This window comes from Cetorhinus maximus, chromosome 1, assembly GCF_964194155.1.
Source record: "Cetorhinus maximus chromosome 1, sCetMax3.hap1.1, whole genome shotgun sequence".
In the NCBI taxonomy this organism is placed as follows: domain Eukaryota; kingdom Metazoa; phylum Chordata; class Chondrichthyes; order Lamniformes; family Cetorhinidae; genus Cetorhinus; species Cetorhinus maximus.
Window position 1 is genome coordinate 218,354,143 of NC_135879.1, and position 25,557 is coordinate 218,379,699.

Sequence of the window (25,557 nt, forward strand, 5' to 3'; positions counted from 1 at the left end):
TTTTCAGCTATTGTATACATCTAAATCTTGACTGTGCAATCTCTAGGATGCTGCACTGATGTTGGGCAGTGATTTTCTCTCTCAAGTGACAAGATTCAACACTCTTCTGTTAAAAATGTATCTTTTCGAATTCTAACATGAATAGTAGTTTGGTCGTACAGAACTTGAGTATTTTTGAAAAAAGACATTTTGTCGCTTGTACTCATCAGGACAATCACAAGAATACCAACTCTGGTCAAGGCTTGACCAGAATCAAGCTGCCTGGTTTAAATTTCAAACAATGCTTGGCAGTTAACTGTCAGTCACCATTAACTGGTGCATTCTCCATGGCAACGCCTCTACCAATCAGAGCCCACTTGCCAACCAATCGGCGCACTCTCCTCAAACAGTGTAAAGTTGTGGCTTCCCCTGACGTTGGTATTCTTGCGATTATCCTGATGAGTACAAGACAAAAGGCTTTGACCAAATATCTCTTTTCAGCAATACTCAAATTCTAATATTCTTACTTTAAAAGACTTCCTTTGACCTTGTAGCTGTTTTTCTCCTCAGCCCAGTGTGCAAATACACTGTGGAATATAAGATGGACGAGAAAAGTCTCATTTTTGGAACCTGTCATTTTGTCACCTGGGAACATCATGGGATCGCCAGTTGTTTGCTAGGGAGGTGGATTAGAAGTATAGAAATCGTCCAGTTTGACTAGTTGGTCATTTTTTAAAAAGTAAACCTCGCTTATGAGAAGTGGGAATGGAGTGATGTCTACATTCACCTGGTGATGTGTGTTAGCATGTTGAGAATTGTACTCCAGACTGACTCAAGTAATGTCAATTAAGATAACAGCCTCTCTAGGAGCTTGACCACAGAATTGTACAGGTAGCATATTGACTATTGAGCAGAGGAGTAATCAAGGTATTGGAAGGAAGTTTTTAAAAAAACACAATCAGTAGAAACCTTACATTGGTGATTGTTTCACTGCAGCGAAAGAGTTGGTGGAAATATGTTGGTTGCTAAATAACTTAAAATGTTCTTTGTAGATTTTCCATGTATTAAATGTATGATGAAAAGGTCCAGAAAAAATATTGAACTAGTAGGCAAAGAATTCCATGTATTGAAGTATCCGTTTTAGGAATCAGCAGTACTTCCTAATTGACTCCATTCTTGTATAGCAAAACCAGCTGTGATGAAATGCAATTGTGCTTGAAGAAAAACAGCATGCCCTTAACTGAGCTCTCCAAGCTGGTCTCCTTGCAGATTGCAGTACATTTGTCCACAATTAATTTGGGTGTACTCTAATACTGTACTATTACTTTCAATTATTTTGGCTTTTCAGGCATTGAATCACAAAGGTGTTGTCAGAATTGCCATTCAGTGTGGTGAAGTTTATCCATGTATGCTATTTGGGTGACTTTTTTTGGATTTCAGCAGGTGATGGAGAAGAGCTGTGATAATCAAGTTATCAGCCATCTTAATGGGCACCTTATCAGTTTTAGAATATGAACACAACACAACTTTTTTGACCTTTGACTTGATGGCACAGGACCAGGAATGGGTTGCAATATTGTGCTACTTGGCTGGAGTGGACAGTTTTATTATTTGTACCTCTTGGTTTGGATTCAAATTGTACAGCTGTCCTTTTACCCTAAGCTTCCTCTTTACAGCCCTGCAGCTTGTGTTTCAGGATCTTGCATTTCACAGCATTGTGGTTTCAAAGAGCAGCTCAATGTTTGCTCAGCAAAACCCTTCCTAAGCAAAACTAAAGGTCTTTATTGAAACTAAAGAAACTGGGTTCTTTGACAACTTTTTAGATTTGAAGCTTTGTATGGGGTGAGGGCATTTATCATCTTGTTGCTTTACCAGCCTGGCCATGCTTCCCCACAGACCGAATTAACAACAAACCCCTTGGAGGTTGCAGTGTAGAGTTTCAAAGTCCAATAAAGGAGAATTGGTACAACTCCAGTGCTGACTATGGAAGTCTAATGTTTTAGTTTAAAAAAAGATAGATTAATGTCATTGGATCTCCGGTCATACATCTAGTGGATTCACACAGCCCACAGTTCATTGTTCCTGTTAGTGGAGCCCTGAGAATGAACCGAGCTGGGCTAATGGAGTGGGAGACCAGACATTGGATTGGCTACTGACAATGTTGAGTGAAGAGGAGGGCTGGGCTGTGAATGGAATGGAAAGGCAGACCTACATTTTGCTGCTTTGCTTCTGACAACAAATAGCTAAAACTCTGGGGAAGCCAGGAAGAAAGATGCAGGGCCTGAGGACTCTGAAGAAACACACTCAATGGGTCAATTAGTGGAACTAAACAGAATATTATAAATCTCAATAGGGCTGTTTTATTTTTAAAAATAAGAAAATCGGTCGCTTAAAATTTTGATTTAAAAAAATTGGAAAGGGGAAATGCTTGCTTTTCCTGCTTTACTAAATGCTGTGATAATATCCTGAGGAGAAAAGGTGAACATCACTTGCTAGATTATAAGTGATTTCCTGTAGTATTTTGAAGGTCACTTGTGCAATGAATGTTGCAATTCAGCAGCCATCCCCTTGATCTATGTTTGCTTGTCCTAAAATCGAATGGACAGTTTTATTCAGCCAGCAACACGTGGGTGGGTGGAATGCTCAATGGACTGAGGAGCACAGGAAGAAGAGATGGTCGTTATGAAAGTGGTGAAAACAAAAATAGTTTATGTAATAACTTCAGCTGTTAATCATCTGCTTTTTAAGATACTATGAAGGCACTCTTAGAAGTCTGTGCAGAATCCAGACACAGTGATTTATGAAGTACACCAAATAGAAAAGTGTCCTAGTATTTCAGAAAGGTCTATAAAAAGACTCAACAGCCGATAGATGTGCATTCAGGAACTGGGAAGGAGAAACTATTGTACAACAGTCGCTGACAGTCGCCTCAGCTGCACTATCAACTTGCTCCCTTCTGGCCCTTGTAAATAAAACCAGCTTTACATCTGTTTAACATTTGAAAATATTTCAGATTAACCAATAGTTGACATCTTTTTATATAGTTTTAAAATGCAAAATCTGTTGAACACTATTTAATACACCTTCATAAGTATTGTCCTCCCTAGTCCAAAAAAATCTGCTACTTTGCTCTTTTTCATCTTGTCCTTCATCGCGAAATTGTTGAATACTTAGATGTGTGGATTCTCTCTCTCTCTCTCTCTCTCTCTCTCTCTCTCACTCACATTCTCTCCCTCTCTCTCTCCCTTTCCCTCGACACTTAATTCTTCCAGAATATCATGTGTCAAAATATGGTGGCGTGATCATGCTTGCGTGACAGATCATATCTGGCGAGACTGAGGTGTAGTAAACCTGACCCTTGTGGCTTGATTTTGAAGCTGGATCTTAATAAGCCTAGACACTATTGCGTAACCATTTTTGACCGCTGCAGTTTATTCTGTTGGTACTGGTTTGCTAACTGGTAATGCAGGCCAGCAGCAGAATATTCTGGCTCAACACCCTGCTTCAAACAGAGAAGGAAAACAGGCACTGCACATCTATACATGAATATGTTTGCAGTTCTGTAGTACCCAACATCTAAATGTTGATGACATTAGAGAACTAACAGAACAACCTCGACAACAGACTGATTTGGATTTTTGAAATGATTAGGTTTAGAGTTTCTTATTTTTCACTGAAATCTAGACTCGTGTCAGCCTTCTACTGTAATTCATTCATTTGTAAGGTGTTATAATTGTCTTCAGCACCTTCCCACCTTTCTTTCCTTCCTATCGTCCACAGCAAGCCTGGTGTCATCTAATCGCTACTTCTTGATTTACCTTGTTTTCTCTTATTCTTTTCTTACCCATTGATGTCCTTTGCTGTGTTTGGCCCTGCTAATTGATTTCTCCAATTTATTTTTAAAAAGTAAGTATACCAATGGGAATCCTTCTCTAGATGGTCTCAGCCTAAACCAGATGCAGCCAGGTTTAGCTCAAAAGTTGGAATGTTTCGAGCATTAATACAAAGCGATAACCGTTTTACACTGCCACGAAGTCTGTGCAATTGGTGTATGAACTGCATTCCCACCCCCCTTAACTATTTGTGTGGTTTTCCAGTATGAGTGTACAGTCGTTGGATATGGTGCAGGTCTGGAAGAATGAAGTCGCATGGAAAAGTATGTCTTTTTACTTCACCTGTGCCAAGTAGTCGTCTGTCTGGATAGATGTGATAAATAGCTTGTAGTTTTCAGTGATTGCTAACATGTATCTATCAGTCTCCATAAGTCGGCAAATGCAGATGCAATCAAAATAGCTGACCTCAGAACTCTAATGTGGCAGAGATCCAGTTGTTATTTTAATACTTCGCTATTTTTGACTGAAGCATCCCGTTCAGCAAAACATTTACGAGAAAAAGCTTTTGCTTGAACTGTTGCTATGTTGTGTGGAATAAAGCTCATTAGGGCTGAATAACACAACTTGGTTTATTCTGGGGTGTGGCAAGATCACCTTGGATTAAGGAAAAGTCTCACAGAACAGAAACCTTTTTATTCTTTCGTGGGATGTGAGCATCGCTGGCAGAACCAGCATTTGTTGCCCTCAAAGGTGGTGATGAGCCACTGCCTTGAACCACTGCAGTCCATGTGCTGTAGGTATACCCACATAGAAACATAGATAGGAGCAGGAGTTGGCCATTTGGCCCTTTGAGCCTGCTCCACCATTCATTACGATCATGGCCTGCTCCTGCTTTCTCCCTATATCCTTTGATCCTTTTCGCCCCAAGAGCTATATCTAACTCCTTGAAAACATACGATGTTTTGGCCTGGTAGTGAATTCCACAGGCTCAGCATTCTCTGGGTGAAGAAATTTCTCCTCATCTCAGTCCTAAATGGTCTACCCTGTATCTTCAGACTGTGACCCCAGTTCTGGACTCCCCCACCATCGAGAACATCCTTCCTGCATCTACCCTGTCTAGTCCTGTTAGAATTTTATGGGTTTCTATGAAATCCGCCCCCCCCCCTCAATCTCCTGAACTCCAGTGAATATAATCCTAACCGACTCAATCTCTCCTCATGTTAGACCTGCCATCCCAGGAATCAGTCTGGTAAACCTTCGCTGCACTCCCTCTATAGCAAGAACATCCTTCCTCAGATAAGGAGACCAAAACGGCGCACAATATTCCAGGTGTGGTCTCACGAAGGCCCTGTATAATTGCAACAAGACATCCCTGCTCCTGTACTCAAATCCTCTCGCTATGAAGGCCAACAAACCATTTGCCTTCTTTACCGCCTGCTGCACCTGCATGCTTACCTTCAGCGACTGGTGTACGAGGACACCCAGGTCTCATTGTACATTCCCCTCTCTCAGTTTATAGCCATTCAGATAATAATCTGCCTTCTTGATTTTGCTTCCAAGGTGGATAAACTCACATTTATCCACATTATACTGCATCTGCCATGCATTTGCCCACTCACTCAGCTTGTCCAAATCACACTGAAGCATCTCTGCATCCTCCTTACAGCTCACCCTCCCTCCCAGCTTTGTGTCTTCTGCAAACTTGCAGATCTTACATTTAGTTCCCTCATCTAAATCATTAATATACATTGTGAATAACTGGGGTCCCAGCACTGATCCCTGTGGTACCCCACTAGTCACTGCCTGCCATTTGGAAAAAGACCCGTTTCTTCCTACTCTTTGTTTCCTGTCTGCCAACCAGTTTTCTATCCATTTCAATACACTACCCCCAATCCCATGTGTTTTAATTTTGCATATTAATCTCTTATGTGGGACTTTGTCGAAAGCCACAGTGCTGTTAAGGAGGGAGTTCCAGGAGTTTGACCCAGGAACGGTGATATATTTCCAAGTCAGGGTGGTGAGTGGCTTGGAGGGGAACTTGCAGGTTGTGGTGTTTCCATGCATCATCTGCCCTCAGCCTTCTAGATGGTTGTGGTTGTGGGTTTGGAAGGTGCTGTTGAAGGAGCCTTGGTGAGTTGCTGCAGTGCATCTTTTATATAGTACACGCTGCTGCCACTGTTTTGGCGGTGGAGGGAGTGAATGTTTAGGTTGGTGGATGGTGGAATAGTTGATTTTAAATCCCAGGAGAGGGACAATTATACATGGGCTGCAGAGGGCATGCTTTGACACTTGCATTCTGATCATGTGCATGGCCGACTGATAATTTGATGGCATACTCTTTGGTATATTCTCAGACCTTCTCCAGTATTTCACCCCACTGCCCCCAGCAACCCAATAACCATGGCCAAACGTAGCATTTGCTCCCCAAAAGTGACTCAATTCTTCTCTGGTCTGTCTGTGCCCTGCACTGACCATATTCTGAAGTAGCCTCTTCATGCTAATTCAATCCACCACCAATGAACACTGGTTTTTCCAGTGCCACCACCCTACCACTTTCCCTAAGCTCAACACCCCTTCCCGTCTGTGCAGCATTTACACTACCATGGTACCATATACTGTCTAACCCACAATGAGCAAGTGAGACCCCTTCTCTTTTTCCACTACACCCCCACCAATCTGATTAGACCTTTCACCATTAATTTACACACACATTTTATTAAACATTTTATTTTCACCGGGTCTAATCCCTCTTCCCCAACTGATGGACACCTTCCCGTTCAGTTTTCCTAGAGAAGGGGAAGAGAGTAAAAAGGAGGAGGGGGAGAAGTACATCTCTATTTCCTTTCCCTTCTCCCAGCCCATATGTTCTTTTTTCTCCCACCAGTGATTCTGACTGGTGAGTTGTTTTCGCCAGGCAAAGTAATGTTACACTAGTATTAACACATTACTGGGTTTATTCCCAGCCTCTGAATAATATAGCTCTGTGGAATATATTTAGCAAAGTGAGGCTATGTAATTTCCATCTGTCCATAACCACATTAAACCATGAACAATTTTACTGAAAACCCCACTCTACAGTCTGACTTTTAACAATAAGTCAGGAGAGAATTCCTTTGATTCAACCTCTGCCTAAAAGAAAATTTGGACTAATGCAGACTTTCAAAGTTGTGATTAGGGGTGGGGGGGGTACATTTTTGATGGGTTAAAATATTTCCATATATTAGCATGGGGATTTGCTCACTTGCCAATTTATTTTTCAATTGGCCAACAATTTAGTGTTCGCTGGTTTCTAACCTAGTATTTTGCATGCACCTGCCCGTGGTATATTTATACTTTTACTGATTTTGCTTCTTTTGTAGACCAAGGCCCACTATGAGCATATGCTGTTTGGATTTTTAGTTGGCTTGGATCAAACCGGCGGCTTCTATGTCCAATTCACAATTAATAACTACAGCAACATGAGTGAAATACAGCAGCTGCTGGAAGTCTGATGTAAAAGTAAAAAATGTTGCAGGTTAGGCAGCATCTGTAGAGAGAGAAATAGTTAACAGGCAGAATTTAATGGTTGCAGAAGGGAGCCTGTTCACTAGCTGGAAAACTGGTGGCAACTTCTCCATGGACATTTTTGGAAGGCTCAATGGGATTTAATCTCTATCGGACACTTACCTGCCTGCTGTCGGGCTTCCTGGCTCCTGAGAGGGGATTTTCCCCTGGAAATCCTGGTGCGGGATGGATGACCTGCCTTTGAGAGCTGCTAGCCAATTGGAGTTTGGCAGCTCTCCAGTACCAGCAGTGCCTCCAGGAGTGGGCACTGATGGCACTCCAGTGTTGTCTAGACCAGGGATTGACAATGAAACCCAAGGATAAAGCTGAGTGAGGTGGGTTTGTCGGGGCCAGACAAAGGAGGCTTCAGGAAGGGGAGTCGATTTAAAGAGCATAGAAGAGGGTTTTACTATGTGCCCCCCAGTTCTCACCACTGGGTGCCTCTTGGGCACAGTGCCTGGCAAGATGAGACCTCCCCGCTAGGCCTACCCGCTAGGATTTTCCTGGTGGTAGGCCTGCATGGTGCTACCCTATCTCTAAGGTTCAATATCTGCAGCGATGGAATGAGGCCCTTAAATGGCCCTTCCTGCCTAATCACATGGCTTCCCCCCCACCCTCCTGCCTCCAGGGGGAGTATTAAATTCCACCCCACGTTTTAGGTTGATCATGATCCTTTTTCAGAAATCAGGAAAGATAGCTATCTTTTCTCAGTTCTAATGAAGGATCATCATGGACCTAAAACACTCATTCTTTTTATCTCCACAGATGCTGGTCGACCTGCTGAGTATTTCCAGCACCTTGTTTCTATATCATAATTGAACTATCCATATGATAGGAATAAAGGATTTGAAAGCTCTTCTGCTCTGGGAATATTATATGCTAGTTTTCTGATTTGTATGGTTATACTGTGAAGCTAATGAAGAAATTTCTTCTTGCGAAAAGCTGATTTTCTAATTGTAATGTGGGAGTTGGCCACTGTGACTGTAAACTGGCAGTGCTGACACTGTATTGTTGGATCTGAGTTGGCTGCAGTGCACACTTCTGATTTTTGGTGCTTTCTGTTCAGCCCTTTTATAGTGGGTTCTACAAGCCATGGTCAGTAACTAGGTTGTCAGGCAGAATCGTATTCTGGAATAAAGATTGTAGGAATGTATCTATTTATTTAGCCCAGCTTTAATTCTGTCACAATTATCAATTACAATGGAAAAGCTGGATGGGTTTAACCTTTCCTAATTTGGTATAATCAATTATAAGGTAGACACACATAGTGATTCTGGCAAGAACTTGTTGGGTCAAACAGCCTGTTCCTTTGCTATAAATACTTTGACTTTTAAGCACACAAAATGGAATCTGGAGCAGCCAGGAGCAATCGTACAGTAATTTACTGTAGCAGTTTTGTAACTTTTACACTGTTATACTCTGTTTATATACATTTGACTTGAGGCTTTTTCTGTGAAGGTAGTGAGTGTCTCAAAAAGGACTAGTTCTGTGCCTGATTTTGGATCTTGCCAGTTTTTGGGTTGGGGTCAAGTTAAGGGTCGCTCGGACCACTCGGAGCATGGGAAAACATAGACGCACAAAGTCAATAACTAGTTTGCGTGCCTTGGCGCTAATGCAGCACCTAGCCCAACAAGGCCATAAGTTAATATATTCAAATAATGATAAAAATTCATGTACAGCATCTTAAGAAATCATGTCTGGTTGTCAGACATCTCTGGCTTTCAGATAGCCAGACTTGAGATACTACCTGTAGAACTTTGCTGGGTCTAATTCAGTGATGCTTCTGTTAGTGTTCTTGGCACTTAATAGAGTGGCAATAGATGATAGGGCTTTGGGATGGTAAAATCTGTGGTCCAAGTGCAGATAGAGTAACCCTCATCTGAGCTGTGCTGCATCTTTAGAGATCATCTGTACATATATTTCACTAAAGTGAATGCTGATATCCCAGTTGATTTACAGAAAGGAATTACTGGGACACTAATTATGCATCTTTGTTAACGAATGACAAGTTGAAGTGCATATATTATGAAATATCTTAATGCATGCACTGCAGCTGCATTATAGGTTTGATGTGTTGAAGTTATTAACTTTGCAATTGTGGCATTTTTGTTAGAGAAACAATATACTGCAGTAACTCCCATATAAGCTTTTAATTGAATGAGCCTTGTATGTGAATTCATATGGTTAAACTGCCTCTTTATAATCAGCACCTTATTGAAACAATGACTGCTTTGGCAATAAGGTGTAATGGACTTCTATCTTTTGAGTTGTGAAGTTCCAACGCCACTTCAACTTTATACCAAACAAATCTTTTGCCCCGCTATCTATTAGGTTGTGAAATCTATTACTTCTTTACCCCAAACCTCTGAAGTTTTGCGGAGCGTCTTGCTGCATGCAGAGGCCCCTCAGGTGTCAAGTGTTTCACACTAATGAATGGAAGAGCAGTCGACGCAAGAAGAGTTAATTTGAAGGCTCTTGGGCCCAGCTCTCATGTGGCAGCTGCAGCTCCAGTCTTCGTCGCCTGCTGGGGGGTGGCGTGGGGGGGAGGTGGGGTGCGGGTGGTTGGGGTGGGAAAGGCTGGCAGCAGCTGCTTCCACTTTTCATTTCCCTCTGTAATTTAGTTTGGTCTAACAGAGTGAACTTGTTACAAAATATCATTAGGTTTAATGAGCTTGAAACTTGGCAAGCAGCTCCTGGATGAAGCTGCCAGGAATGATTGTTTTCAGCTGGCTTATTGCAGTTAATGAGCATTTCTGCACCAGTGTTACCTTCCTGCAGATCTCAGATCTTTCATTGTCCACCTTTTTGAAAATACAGTCATTGATTCTGGATAGTGATAGATCTAATTTACAGTGTCTGATATAATTTGAGAAGAATAAAAGGTTGATGTGTGTTGATTCAGTTGGTTTGAATTGTTGCCAGGAAGGGCCTACCATTTTAAAAAGTCCCCCAGAACTAGCCAAGTGAAGCTCTTGAAGGCACATAAAGAAAACTCTACTGGAATAATGTACATCCACCCAGGAAATCAACTTGAGTGCGAAAGCAGAATCCCAACTTTTTAATCAACAAGCTTCTGGGGATAGGCTGTTTTAAACCAAACCTATTGACTTTTATAGCGCAAACCCAAAGGTAACCTACATAGGAGTTGGTGTTGAGCATTCAAACGTTGGGTAGTTTGGCAGTAAACAAATGCCTTCAGCCAGAAAATGTAACCTTGCGTCTCAGCAGTGCCAAGTATTAGGCTAGCTCAGTCGGAATCACAGTCCGCACTTAGTGGGATCACTTAAGCGCATAATTCAAACTAACAGTGTAGTACTGAGGGAATGTTGTATTGCCTCTGCCTTGAGACATTAAAACAGATTCTGCTGAATATTCAAGTGCCTGTTAAGGTGACAGCAGTTGAAGGGAAGCAGGGAGTTCCCCTGATGTCCCAGCCTGCACCACCAAAAGCAGTTTTTGGTGGTTTAACGGACTAATTTTGCATACAGATACAAATTCACCTACACAAGTCACTGCAGTTTTGAAGTCATGCATCCTGTGATGTTGGGATGTTCCCAAGAGGCACTATGTAAACAGAAGTCTTTCTCAGCACACTTCCAAGGCTAATCTTGAGAGGAATGCTATGCAATGTTTAATCCTACCATTTTCTCAATTTTTTATGTAAATCCAACTATTCAGTTAGTACCTGGGTGAAAATACCTCTGCATAATCTGAAACTATAGCTGACTTCCTGTAAACGGATGCCTAAAGCCCATATTTATTTTAGTTGTATTGTAGAGATTGTTTTCATAATAATGGCATGCATGCTATTGATCGTTTATTATGTGCTATCTTGAGCTTCAACCTGTACTCGGCTATAAATTTTGTATTTTCTGTGAACTTGAAACTAAATGATAATATTTGGCCAAGTTAGAATAATCTTGATTACAGATCAAGAGTCTCTGCATTTCAAGATGGTTTTGGTGTATATCAGGTAAGTAACACGTACTTGATTGCTGGTAGTGCATACATGGTTGCTAAATCTAGGCAGATCTGGTTATAAATATTCAATTTTGGAGTCAGAACTTGAATGTGGTCATTGTGAGGACCACAGCGTGAATAAGATGTTACCTGATTAAATGAAGTCACTATAAAACTGTTAGTATTACTTTCAGTATTCAAGCTATGAAAGTGAAAGTAGAATTAAATACATTAATTTATACAGCACCTTTTCACGTTGTCAAACTATCTCCAGATCTAGAATAGTAAATTTGTTTGAGCACAGTGTATGTGTTATGTGGCCAAATGGAGCAGCCATTCTGTTCCAGAAAATGGCAACAAAATAAATGTCTAATCTTTTCCTGGTATTGGCTGGGGTAATTTTAGCCAGGATATCGGGAGAATTTCCTGATCCTTTGACTACAACCATCCACCTGAACAGGCATATGGTACCTCGGGATAACATTAGTTAAGTAGCACCAGTACATGTCCCTGTATAGAACTCCCTTAGCACTATACAGCACTGAGAGTCCAGTTAATGTATTCAATCTAATGTCCAACTTGAACATGCAGCCTCCTGACCAAGGACTGAGAGCCAACAAAGTTGCTGGAATTGCATCTTTCAAATAAGAGTGCACTATCATCGAAAGGTCACAAGTTTGCTCGCCAGTTCTTGGGAAGGGTCTAGCACAGATCAACTTCAATGTTAAAAGGTGCCTTCGTCATTACAGTTCGCAGCAGCATAGAGTCCATTCTCAGCTGCATTAGCACTGACACTCGAAGCTAGCTTGATTTGTTTGTAAACAGTGAAATAATACCAAAATCAGTTGTCCTGTTCGAAATATATTCCCTTTATCAAATTTGAGTCTTACCCAAATGAGAAATTTGTTACTACAAAATCATTTTCAACTGAGAAAAATATTTTTGGGATTTTGCTGGTAGCGTTCTACTATATTTTTAATGGTAAAAGTCCAAAAATGTTTTTTGGGGGCAGAGTGATGGTAGAAGGTGGGATGGGTGAACAAATGGTTAGATTTGGTGCCTTTTACTTAAATAGGCTTCACTTTTTTTAAAAAAAAATTCATTTGCAACCATAACAAATATGTTAATTACTTAAAGGAAACAACTTTTTTTAAAAGAGCTTGACACTAACATTTTTTAAGTAACTTATTAATGCAGCTGCAATAGATTGTAACACCAAAAGCTGCCAACAGTTTGTGTTGACTCAGGTAAATTCAGGGGGCTTCAGGACTCAGGTGGCTTCTGATAATTTTTACCACATATCAAATATAAATATCAATTCAAAGTCCAAAGTTTCTCTTGTTCCTGTTTTTGCCAGAAATTTGACTTTTGCAACACTTGCAGTGGAAATTGCTGTCACCTGTTTTTGAATGAACTGCAATTTATGCATCCCTTAAATTTTAATCTGTAAGACATTTTTGAATATTAAATGTTTAAACTCAAATTTTGGAATCCTATTTGAGGTGACCTCGAAGCGTATGAAGTGATCAACTTGGCAAAATAAATTCTTCCATTCCAGCTAAAAGTATACTAAGAATTGTGAGAGAAAGGAAATATACTAACATTTACTGAGTTCCAAATAAATGCACGAGAGGTACAGGAGTGGACTGTCCCTCAGCATACATGTGTGTATGTGCATGGTTAGGTTTGAAAGTTGGCTGTGTACCAAAATAGCCTTTTCATTCAGAGGAAACATAGTTAAACCTGAGGATTTTTTTCTCTCTCTCTGAATGGAAGTAAATACTGTAGCTACAGGCAAAAGCCTCGCTTTAGACTGAGAGTTAGTGGATAAGTTCTAGTCAGGCTAAGCTGAAGATGGATCTTAGCCTTTTCTTTTTGAGCAATGCGTGAACAATCAAAGAGTCTTTTTATCTATTGTTCCTGAGAAGAGCATCCATTTAAAGTTCAAATTCCAACAGGCTTGGGAAGAAGGAAAACCGATAGCAGTAGGCTCGGCCCAAGAGATGATAATCAACCGTCAAGACTGAGCTGCAAACAAACCAGTGCTTTGTCCTGTGACAGCAGATAACAGGCTGGGGTACTTAGTTCTGAATAGAGGCTAGAGGCTTTTGGTGCAATGAAAGAGCACTACTAAGGTGGCAAGCACTGAGAGCATCTGGCATTTTGCTGCTTTCAGATCACTGTGGGGATCACAACATGAAATTAGGCCTGGAGTGGGCTTAAATGAAGCAACTTCTGTATTTGTAGTTTCTTCTTAGTCTTTGGCTCTAGCTTGTCTAAAGGATGGCCAAACCAAGGCCTCGGGGAAAGAAAATAATGTCAATCATTTTATTTGTTACAGGATGCAACTTGTAAAAAAAACTTTTACACTTGTCCGTTCAATCCATTCTGATTGCTTGCTATCCTGGTGGGTCTGTTTCTCCTCTGCCACACCATCACCGTGCACCCTCCCTGCCTGCCCCCCAACGCCTTCAGTCATTTCCAGTCTGGTTCGGAGTTGCACATGGAGTTTTCTATCTTTTACCCTGCCTCCTTTCATTCAAATATTAATACATTCAAATCCTATGGCACCTATTTTATCTTTAGTGCTGCTGTCCATTGTTTACGTAGGTACAATGCTTCCAGATTTTGAGTGATGGCTACAGCCCATGGCTTTTAAGTGGGTGTTGCAATCTTTGTGAGGCCACGAGTGCATAATGCATGAGTCTTCATTTTAATTGTTTGCTTTAGACTTTGCACGAGGAATGGTGTAATGATTTTTGATCAACCTTTGTCTTACTCCTGGAACTCCACCTTTCAGTTTGATGCAAAAAAAAATTTTGGTTTGGGATTGAAGAAACTACCATGCCAAAAGTTCCAAAAATCCCAAAAGGACGAACTATACAGTAATTATAGATATATAAGTATTGGGTGGGTACGAGGAGGGCTGACAATTTTAATTCATTGTTGTGCACAAGTCTTTAAATGTGTCTTGTGCAAAGGGGAAAAAAAACATTTTCAGTGCAGCAATTGCATTGCATCTGTACCTGAGTGCCATTGTTTATCGCTACATAAAGTTTTTCCTCATGCAGCCTTTGCACCTTTTGCCAATCACTCCAAATCTGTGCCTCCTTGTCCTTGATCCTTCTGCCAAAGGGATTATTTTCTCCCCACTGTCTAGACCCGTTGTGGTTTTGAATACCTCTATCCAATCTCCTCTCAACCTTCTCTTCCCCAAGGAAAACAGCCCCAACTTCTCCCATCTCCCTTTGCAACTGAAGTCCCTCATCTCTGGAATCAATGCCTTCACATCCTTCCTAAATTACGCCGCCCAGAGCTGGGCATGCCACTCCATCCGAGGCTGAAGGAGCGTTTTATACGAGTTCAACACTACGCCTCTGCTCCTGTACTCTATGCCGCCACCCATAATAGGATACTGTTAACTGCTCCCTCACCCTGTCGTGCCACCCTCAATGGCCTATATGCACACATACCCAGGTCCCTCTGCCCCCACACCGCCCCCTAGCGTTGCACCCTTTATATTGTCTCTCCATGTTCTTCCTACCAAAATGAAACCGTACAAACTATGTCTGCCCAAAGCTTGTCATGATTTTATTACATTTTCTACTTCCCTTCAAAAAAAAAGAAATATCTACCCTACACTATTGCTAACTTACATTTGCAGTTTTATTTTGTTTTTGTACCTCTCATCTCATGTATGGAATATCATTAGAAATTTGGCCTTATTTTAAATTATTTTAAATCTGTGCGGGATGGCTTATATACATAAAGAACAGATCTTAGCTGACAATACAATGCTTTCTATTTCCTCTCTGACGGTTAAGATTTCTGACCAAGCTGATTTGTGGAATGCTCTTCACGTCTTGCTGCTGGTTGTGCTCTTTTACAGCTGCTGTTAAATTGATGGTAATTGGTGAATTATAAAGTAAATGTCCAAACGATGTCCAAAGTTTAGACTGAGTGCAGTTTAACCACATTAAAGTCTAGCAATGCTGCCTCCAGTAACCCTTCTCTTACCAAGTTATTAACAGGATGTTGCCCTAAGTTGGTGTTGATATTTATATGAAAAGAAACATAACGGCTTTCAATTTCCTAAAGAGACTAATTACCTCAATTTTATCCTTATGGCTTTAAAATTTTCATCATTTAAATATTTACAAAGCTGCAGCATTCTATCAGTAGGAAACTAGGAACAACACAGCACAGGAAGTAGGCCATTCAACCTGCTCCACCATTCAACCAGATCATACCTGATCATCTACCTCAATGCAATTTTCCTGCATAATTCCCATATCCTTTGATACTTTTAATATCTAGAAATCTATTGATCTCATGTCTTGAATATACTCATTGAGTAAACCTCTACAGTGCTCTGGGGTAGAGAATTCTAATGGTTCAGCACCCTCTGAGTGCCCAGTCCTAACTGGGCTGACCTCTTATTCTGAGACACTGTCCCCTGGTTCTAAACCCCACGCAGCCAGGTGAAACACCCTTTCTGCATCTATCTTGTTGAGCCCTGTAAGAATTTTGTGTTTCAATGAGATCACCTCTCATTCTTCAAAACTCTAGAGAATATAGGCCCAGTCTCCTCAACCTTTCCTCATATGACAATCCTGCCATCCCAGGGATTAGTCTGGTGAACCTTCATTGCATTCCCTCCAAGCCTTCCTAATTGCTTGCTATACCTGCATGTTGGCTTTCAGTGACTTACGAACAAAGACACCCAGACATCGCTTTGGGCATCAACACTTCCCAATCTATCTCCATTTAAGAAATACTCTGCATTTTTGTTTTCCAACAAAGTGGATATCTTCATACTTTTCCACATTATATAAATATAAAATATATATAGTATATAATTTTTGTTTATTCATTCACGGGATGTGGGCTTCGCTGGCTGGGCCAGCATTTATTACCCATCCCTAGTTGCCCTTGAGAAGATGGTGAGCTGCCTTCTTGAACTTCTGCAGTCCATGTGATGTAGGTACACTCTGTGCTGCCATGTTGTTGCCCACACACCTTAACCTGTCTAAATCCCCTTGGAGCCTCTTTGTATCCTCCTCACAACTCATATTCCCACCTAGTTTTGTCATCAGCAAATTTGGAAATAATATATTTGGTCCTCACATACAAATCATTGATAAATTGCGAATAGCTGGGGCCCAAGCACTGATTCTAATGGTACCCCACTAGTCACAGCCTTCCCACCTGAGAATGACCCGTTCATCCCTGCTGTTTTCAGTCCATTAACCAATTCTCAATCCATGTCAGTATGTTGCCCCATTCCCATGTGCTCTAATTTTGCCTACTAACCACCTGTGTGGAACCTTATCAAAAGCCTTCTGAAAATCCAAATATATCACATCTATGGGTTTCCCTCTTATCTATTCTACTAGTTACATCCTCAAAAAAAACTTTCAACTGTTTTGTGAAATATGATTTTCCTTTCATAAATCCACGTTGACTCTGCCCAATCCTACCATTATTTCCTAAGTGTCCAGTTATCATATCCTCTACAATAGATTCTAACATTTTCCCTAATACTGATGCCAGGCTAACAGGTCTGTAGCTCCCTGTTTCCTCTCTCCCTCCTTTCTTGCATTGTGGGGTTACATTTGCTACCTTCCAATCTGTAGAAACTGTCCCAGAATCTGTACAATTTTGTAAGATGACCATCAACTCATCCACTATCTTTACACCTGCCTCTTTCAACGTTCTAGAATGAAGATCATGTCCAGGGGATTGATAAACTTTCAGTCCCAACTTGACCTGTTTTTCTCTCACCCTGCTCTAGATTGTTTTTAAGCCAAAATGGGCAGCAGTTTATTGATTGGCTGGTTTCACCTTCTGCTTGGTGACTATTGGTCACCATCCTGGAACTCCCTCTCTATCAGCTCTGTGGGTGTACCTACACCACATGGACTGCAGCAGTTCAAGAAGGCAGCTCACCACCACCTTCTCAAGGGCAATTCGGGATGGGCAGTAAATGCTGGCCTAGCCAGTAAAGCCCACATCCCATTAATGAATAAAAAAAGTCTTAAATGGCATTGCTTAACTGTGGTTTCTCGGGATGGATTATACCTATATGAAATATTGGGACTTGAGATACCTTAAAAATTCTACCACTTCTAATTGAGTTAGAATGATAAAACATTGCAGCTGGAAGATCATTTGACCCATCATATATGTGCCAACTCTTGCTAGAGAAGTCTTTAACTACTTAATCTCACTGCACTACTCTTTTCTCTTGCCCCTCATCCCAGCTTCTAATCTTGTTCTGCTTCAAGAGTTTATCTGCTGTTCCCTTAAGTTGCAATGGTCTTTGCCTGAACTGTTTCCTGTAGCAAAGAATTTCTGATTCAGAATTTTATGGAGCCCCATTTTTATTTTTTTTAAAAACTCGCCTGTCACTGACTTCCCAACCAGAGGAAAAGACTTCTCCTGTTCAGCCTATTAAAGCTCTTCATAATTTTAAAAACTTCGGTTAAATCTCCTTGGTTCCCTTTTCTTAACGGGGGAAAAAAATCGCTATCTCAAGTCTCTAAAGTTTCTCGTGCCATGTATCATCCAGATGAATCTTAATGAGTTTTGATGCCCTTTCTTTGAAGAGGTATTTAACATTGCCCACTGTACTGTGGCCCATCTTTTGCCTCGTCTAAATTTATCATCACTCCATTTGTAGATGAGTTCATGAAAAGGAAATGATCTGCTTTATATATTCCATTCCACATTAACTCTTGTTTCTCTCTCCACAGATGCTGTCAGACCTGAGTTTTCCCAGCATTTTCTGTTTTTGTTTCAGATTTCCAGCATCTGCAGTATTTTGCTTTTAGTAGCCCAGTAGCAAGTCCGATGGGGAAATTCACAACTGAAATGTATTTTTAAAATGCGGAGGCATGTGGTTTTTCATGTAATGGTGACACTATTGTCATTAAGAACCAACTTTAGAAAATGGGCCTCTATGTATTTTACCAGTGCTCTCTCTGGTTTGCAGAAGCAGACCAGAGTGCTTGAGGTAATGCCCCATTGGAATGTAAATAAATGAAGCAGGAATCTCTTTGCAATTTACTGCTTTAACACTACAGGGCTATTTGCATGAACAGCAGCTGTGTTGATTGGAGATAAGAAATAGCTCCAACTTGTTTTTCAATAGTGTGAAAAGCATTGGGGATCTTAAAATGTGTTTTGAGTCATTTAATCATCCATATCTCTACATTTGATCAGTTCCAAGCTTGCTGTCAGATATAATCCAAAAAGGGCAGTGAAAAATATTTGTAACCTACAATACTTAAGAAAAGCTTGAAAACCTTCAGTCTATGCCAAGCTTCTGGGTCTTGAAACTGAGAACATAAGGTTTTGTCAGTGAACATGGGAAACTGTTGGAAAAACTTCTGAGGGACAGGATTAATCTCCACTTGTAGAGGTGGGGATTAATCAGGGATAGTCAGCAATGGCTTTGTCAGGGGGAGATCATATCTAACAAATTTGATTGAATTTTTTGAGGAGGTGACTCGTTGCGCGGATGAGGGTAGCAGTTGATGTAGTCTACATGGACTTCATTAAGGCTTTTGACAAGGTCCCACATGATAGAATGGTCAAGAAGGTCCAGGGAAATTTGGCAAATTGGATCCAAAATTGGCTTAGTGGCAGGAGGCAGAGAGTGATGGTCGAAGGTTGTATTTGTGATTGGTAGCCTGTGACGAGTGGTGTACTGCAGGGATCGGTGCTGGGACCCTTGCTGTTTGTAGTGTACATTAATGATTTAGACGTGAATTTAGGAGGTATGATCAGTAAGTTTGCAGATGACATGAAAATTGGCGGTGTCGTAAATAGTGAGGAGGAGAGCCTTAGATTACAGGACGATATAGATGGGCAGAGCAGTGGCAAATGGAATTTAATCCTGAGAAGTGTGAGGTGATGCATTTTGGGAAGACTAACAGGGCAAGGGAATACACAATGAACGGTAGGACCCTAGGAAGTACAGAAGATCAGAGGGACTTTAGTGTGCATGTCCATAGATCCCTGAAGGCAGCAGCACAGGTAGATAAGGTGGTTAAGAAGGCACATGGGATACTTGCCTTTATTAGTGAAGCATAGAATATAAAAGCAGAGGGGTTATGTTGGAGCTGTATAAAACGCCAGTTAGGCCACAGTCTAACTGTGTGCAGTTCTGGTCACCAAACTATAGAAAGGATGTGATTGTAGTGAAGAGGGTGCAGAGGAGATTCACCAGGATGTTGCCTGGACTGGAGCATTTCAGTATGAAGAGACTGGATAGGCTAGGGTTGTTTTCCGAGCAGAGAAGGCTGAGGGGGGACCTAATAGAGGTATACAAAGTTATGAGGGGTATAGATAGGAAGAAACCTTTCCCCTTAGCAGAGGTGTCAATACCAGGGGGCATAGATTTAAGGTAAGGGGCAGGAGGTTTAGAGGGGATTTGAAGAAAAATTTTTTCACCCAAAGGCTGGTTGGAATCTGGAACACACTGATTGAGGGGGTGGTAGAGGCAGGAACCCTGACAACATTTAAGTATTAGATGAGCATTTGAAACACCATAGCATATAGGACTATGGGCCAAGTGCTGGAAAATGGGAATAGAATAGATAGGTGCTTCATGGCTGACACAGACACGATGGGCCAAAGAGCCTGTTTGTTTGCTGTATAACTCTGATTCTGATTTCCATCAATCTATTGCAAAAGTATTATCTCATTGATATTTGTGTGAATTGATGTGTGGTTTTTCTGGGTTTAGTCCCTCCTTGTCTGACGCATCAAATCCTCTTCAATGTCAAATCTGATACCAATTAGGTTTGCCTGCCTGACTAAAATGAAGGCTATGCAAATTAAATACATCATATTCCCATCATCAATGTAAATTCTAGTGCCAGCGCTGATATTGTGTATATTGTTCATACCACATTCTTTCTAGAGGAGCATTGAAAAGCATACAAAGAAAAATGATTTTTATCAAAGATGTAGAAAATTTATCGTATGAATAAGATTACTGCACGCCTGTTAACCAAAATAGTGGTTCCATTTTTTTATATTGTCTACTAAATTGTTTCCTTGAAACAGTTTTAAAAGAAACCCTTTGTTCGTGAGATGGAGGCCTTGTAAATTTTATAATAAGCAAAGAGCTCATTAAGTCTGCAATCTGCTTTATAAATTGTATGTGTGGAGTAGCTGAAGCATCATTAAAGAGGTTTAGCACCATTATGATTCTCGTGAGGCTTATTCCTTTTCACACAGGATCCTTTAAGCCTATGGCCAGGGTATTTGCTCCTTTTGTTCCATCAGACAATAACTTGTGTTTATATATAACGCAATTATTGCAGTAAAATGGTTGAAGGTGCTTCACAGAAGGAAGTATTAGCAGACAAAATTTCACAGAGCCAAATAAGATATTAGGACAGGAAAGAGGTAGGTTATAAGGTGTGTCTTTGAGGAGAGAGAGGTAGAGGTGAATGTTTAGATGGGGAATTCCAGAACTCAGGGTCTGGACAGTTGAAGGTATGGCTGCCAGTGAAGGGGCGAAGAAAATTGGAGATGTGCATGAGGCCTCAATTGGAAGAGCAGAGTTCTGAGTGAGTTTCAGTGAGGGAGAAGGTTAGAGGTAAGGAGGGGTGAGGTCATGAAGGGATTTGAACACTAGGATGAAGATTGTAAATTTGAGGCTTTTTCACAAGTGAAATCACATGCAAGTGTTATGCATTTGTGTTAATAGGGTATTAATGGTGATTCTGCAACCAAGCAGCCAAGATTGGGGGTCCTTGTCAGCAATTTCAATTTTCTACTTGATCTTGAGATGGAAAACCATAATTACATTAGTAATTAACAGCTCTGTTTTAATGCAAAAAGATTGTAGTGAATGTTTGAATTGTAATGTAGATCATTTCTGAACTACTATACACGTTTCCTATGTACGTTTGTGTTGTTGCCTTTGACTACGCAGTGTATTTGAAGCAGTTATGCTTACAACTAAATGGGGAATTCAAGAGCTTGGGCATGTTTGTGGGGGGGAGGTGGTAGGGGAGAGGGAGTAGGATGGGAATAATTCTTGAGGTTAGAGTTTAAGGAATGGGAAGTTGAGTTATTGTATTGTGAAGGAGGTTAGAGATGCCTTAGATGAGACAATTTAAAAGCAGCTGAACATTGAAAAGAGCAAAGCCACCATCTGAAGGCCCAAACTCCACTGTCTCCTCTCCCAGCCTGTTTCAGGCAGAACCAATTGTTCCCAATCTTAGCACCAAATTGAACTTCCAATCCCATATCCTTTCCATCATAAAAACCATCTCCCTCCAGTCCAACTGTTGCTTGAGCCCCATATCCATGCTTTGTCACCTCCAGACTCAGCTATTGCAATGGTGCCCTGGCTGGCCTTGAGCTCACCCAAAACTCTACTCAAATCTTACACCACACCAAGTCCCACTCACTCTGTCCACTCACCTGCAATGACTTGCAGTTCCCAAGTGCCTTGAATTTAAAATTACCCTTGTGTTTAAATCCCTCCAATAAATACTAATTAAAGCAGAAAGTGGTTGAAATATGCAGCAAGTCAGGCAGCATCTTTGGAGAGAGAAGCATAGTTAATTGTTCTTGACCTGTTTCTCTCTGCAGTGTTTTTTCTTCATTTTCAGTGCTAAAAACCACTTCCTGCACAAACTCTCTTCCTGTTTTTTGCACTCTTGTGAAATGGCCTTCCTTTGTCACACAACTGGTATTTGTTCCTGCAGCCAATGCCAGGCCCCATGCTCTGGAATTTCTTACACCCACCTCTTCATCTCCCTCTCCTTTAAGTTCCTCCTTAAACCCACCCTTTTACCAAACTTTTGGTTACCCCTCCTAATTTCATTCTTTGGTTCAGTATCCAATTTTTCCTCACAACAATGGGATGTTTTCCTATATTATCATTTAATACAAGTTATACTGGATTGGATCAATTAAAAAGCTTCCACTGTTTTCCACATGAAGTCCCCTTTGTGGGGGCAGGGTGGGGGATGTTTCAATAATTTGGATATCCTCCATATTTGTGTGTTTGCACCAGTTTAGGAATGAACTCCAGGAAATAAGCTCAACACAGTTGCTTTACTTAGACTATGTGTGGAAGCAAAAGACAACTAAGACTATGCCAGTATGCATCAGTAATAACTTGTGACTCAGAGGCGAGAGTGCTAATTCCATAACAGCAACTTGAGTGCATAATTTAGCCTTTGAGAAATTATACTCTATGCAAATTCTTCTCTTTACATAGGATTTTACAGCACAGAAATGATCCATCTAACCCAATGGAAATGTCTGGTGCTTATGCTCGACAGAATTCTTCTCCCATCCTATTTCATCTCTTCCTATCAACTTATTATTTTCCTTTCTCTGTCGTGTACTTGCCTAGCTTCCCCTTCAATGTTTCATTATTCTTTTATTTTTCTCTCTTTCCTGTCTTCTCTCCCCTTTCTTCTTCATAAAGATTGTAGAAGAACTGCTAGAATGGAATTTGAGTTATAATAAATACCAACCAAAGGAAATTGATGTGATAAATGTGTGGTTGTGAGTGGAATGATTGAGAGAACTTTAACAGCTCTTGGTTAACCAAGATGTCTTTTTTTCCCCAGACATTAAAGAACTCAAAAAGCCTTTGCTCACTTGACTATGAAGATGATGATGAGGATGAAGATGATCACCATATGAAGACTATTGTGTCCTCACCATGTGACTCAAATGATCTGTTAATGAATATCATCACTCCAGGCTCCAGTCCAGTCAAAGAGCGCGACTCTGCAAGATATGTCTCTGGGAGCCACGATGGCTGCCATCCAAGGAATTATGGGAAAGAAGTCACTGTGAGTGAAAGTGAAGAAGATACGAGTGATTGTGAAAGCACTGAAGAAGGAATATTTCGGCTGGACTGTGGCGATCTGGATCTAGAACAAATAGAAAACAACTAAATGCTGCAACAATGTTCCAGATAACTGGTTGTTTTTATACTTTTTGTTGTGGTAGAGGATTACCTTTGCATAACTCATGTCCATTGAAAGAAAATTCTATTGGTTATTTTGGGCTGCTTGAAGGTTTTTTGTGCAAAGCATCAGTAGTCCATGTCATGTGTGCACAGGTGGTGGTAGAGAAGGTTCAGCAACTTTACCTTAGATACACAAGGTTGCCAATTTTTCGGGTTTGAGAAATGTTCTGGAGGAGGAGATTTCCTATAAATCCATCTCCGTTGAGGATGTTTTGCAACCTGTTGCTTTTGAAAATGGTGAGAAAAGCTGACCTCTGCAAGGAAATGAATTTTTTTTTAAAAGGGCATTCTACATTAAACTATACAGGTTTAACTACAGTGGTGTCGGTGCGGGTATAGTGCTGCTTTTTGTGGGGGGAGAAAAGTCAGTGTTTCAACAAAAAAAAAATTGACGTTTTACTTTTTAAAAGAGAAAACTAATGGCTTTGATAAACCCGAAATGGCCAAATAGACACAATGGACATCTCATACTCCGGTCACAAGAATGTAATAAGCACTTGAGCTTTGGAAAGAGACTGTGATTGCCTGTTGTGATCGATTTCCCAGGAGTCAAACCCCTCAGCAATATTAGAAGGAAGACTTATATAGTCTTTAAATAAAATAAAATGGATTTTTGCTTTGCATTTCCTTTTGTTGTGTGCTTCCTTTATTTCCTGAATTTTTCTGCATTGCTCTTCGTAATCCACATTCTATAAAGTAAAAGAAGAACTCCTCTTGTGGAAAGTACCGTTTGCAAGCCAATGTGTTTTGAAGCCAATCTGTTTTGAAGAAGCCTTTTTTCATTTTATACTAATGTTTTATGATGGTTCTTCCAAAATAATGACTTGTAGCAATTAACTTTGCAAAAAATTTATTTATTTTGAACCTAGAGTTATGAGAGATATCGATTTTATTAGTCACTGGAGGCATAAAAGGGAGACATACAAACTAGGGATGAACAATTAGCTTTGCCCACAGCAACTTGAGCGTGGAGTGGTAACATTGCCTTCAGGAGTACTTTTTTAAAATTGGGTCAGAACAAGCATTGGGAAAGTTTTTTAAATTTTGATTTACATCCTAGACACTTGGGTCCAAGATTGCTGATGTAAATGTTAGCACTCTTGCCCCTGAATCATGAGATCATTGGTTTAAGCATCACTGCAGAGATTGGGGCAGATAATCTCAATTGACATTTGGTGCAGTTCTGAGGGAGTGTTGCACTCTTGTGGCCCTTTCTTCCCTATCAGGTTGACTTAAAAGTTACATTCCACTTTACATCCAAACACTCTGTGCTAGCAAATTTTCTTCCAATTCACCTTGGCTACAAGTTGGGCATCTGGCCCTCTAAATAACACTAGTGCTGGGCCCCACTTGCGGCAGTACACTTGATCTTTGGTGAGAGACGTACAAATTCATGCCAATGAACCTGTGTGTGGCCTACTTCTCCTACATCTTATGGTGTGTTCCAAATTTGGGCAATGGACATCACAGCAACCACTGTGACATCAGGATATCACCAGTTCAGTTGCTTTTGTAACACTCAACGCCTGCATGAATGCATTCCTTGAGAGGGTGTGACATGCTGCACTGGAAGCAGCTGGTGACACAGCACACAGCCCTGGAGGGTGAGACATTGATAGGACGAGAAAGGAGGTTTTGCTGAAAGAATTTGAACAGTTAGGAGCTAAATTAAAAAGCAGAACCTCCAAGGTAATAGTCTCGGGATTGCTACCTGAGCCATAGGGCAAACTGGCATAGGGCAAATAAAGTCAAGGAGTTAAATGCGTGCCTCAAAGATTGGTGTGGGAGGAATGGGTTTCAGTTCATAGGGCACTGGCATCAGTATTGGGGTAGAAGGGAGATGTTCAAGTGAAGCCCATCCCACCAGAACTCTGCTAGGACTAGTGTCCTGGTGAATCGAGGAACTAGGGCTGTAGAGAGGGCTTTAAACTAAATTGGGGGCAGGGAGGGTTCTGGAGAGAGGATCCGAAGGCTAACAAAGCAAAAGGATATGGCAGCATTGCAGGGCAGCTGTTTAGGTATTGCTACCCAGAGTGTGACAGGAAGGGACAGTGTGTAGAAACATTTCTTAAAAAGCAGCAAATAGGGTGAAAGGGCAGGTGGGGGGGAGGTGGGGGTATAGTAAAAAGGCAAAATTAATGGCTCTTAAATGCATGTAATATTTGGAACAAAATAAATGATTTAACGACACAAATAGAGGTTAATGGGTATGATCTTGTAACCATG

The 25,557-nt window shown here is 40.8% G+C and overlaps 1 protein-coding gene across 9 annotated transcripts in view; it reads left to right on the forward strand.

Moving 5' to 3' along the window:
- The window catches only part of LOC144687329 (protein FAM53A-like), a 109,341-nt gene extending 85,387 nt beyond the window's left edge, over window positions 1–23,954 (forward strand). For 8 of the 9 annotated variants that reach the window (XR_013578117.1, XM_078553311.1, XM_078553320.1 and 5 more), the window contains one exon: window positions 22,925–23,954. Coding sequence is in view for 8 of the 9 variants with exons in the window: in XM_078553311.1 (XP_078409437.1) it covers window positions 22,925–23,257 (333 nt within the window). In the remaining variant the exon portion in view is untranslated. Of the gene's footprint in view, window positions 1–21,039; window positions 21,143–22,924 lie in introns of all 9 variants that reach the window. The other variant, XM_078553354.1, reaches the window with a different exon arrangement.
- Window positions 23,955–25,557: the final 1,603 nt, after the last annotated feature.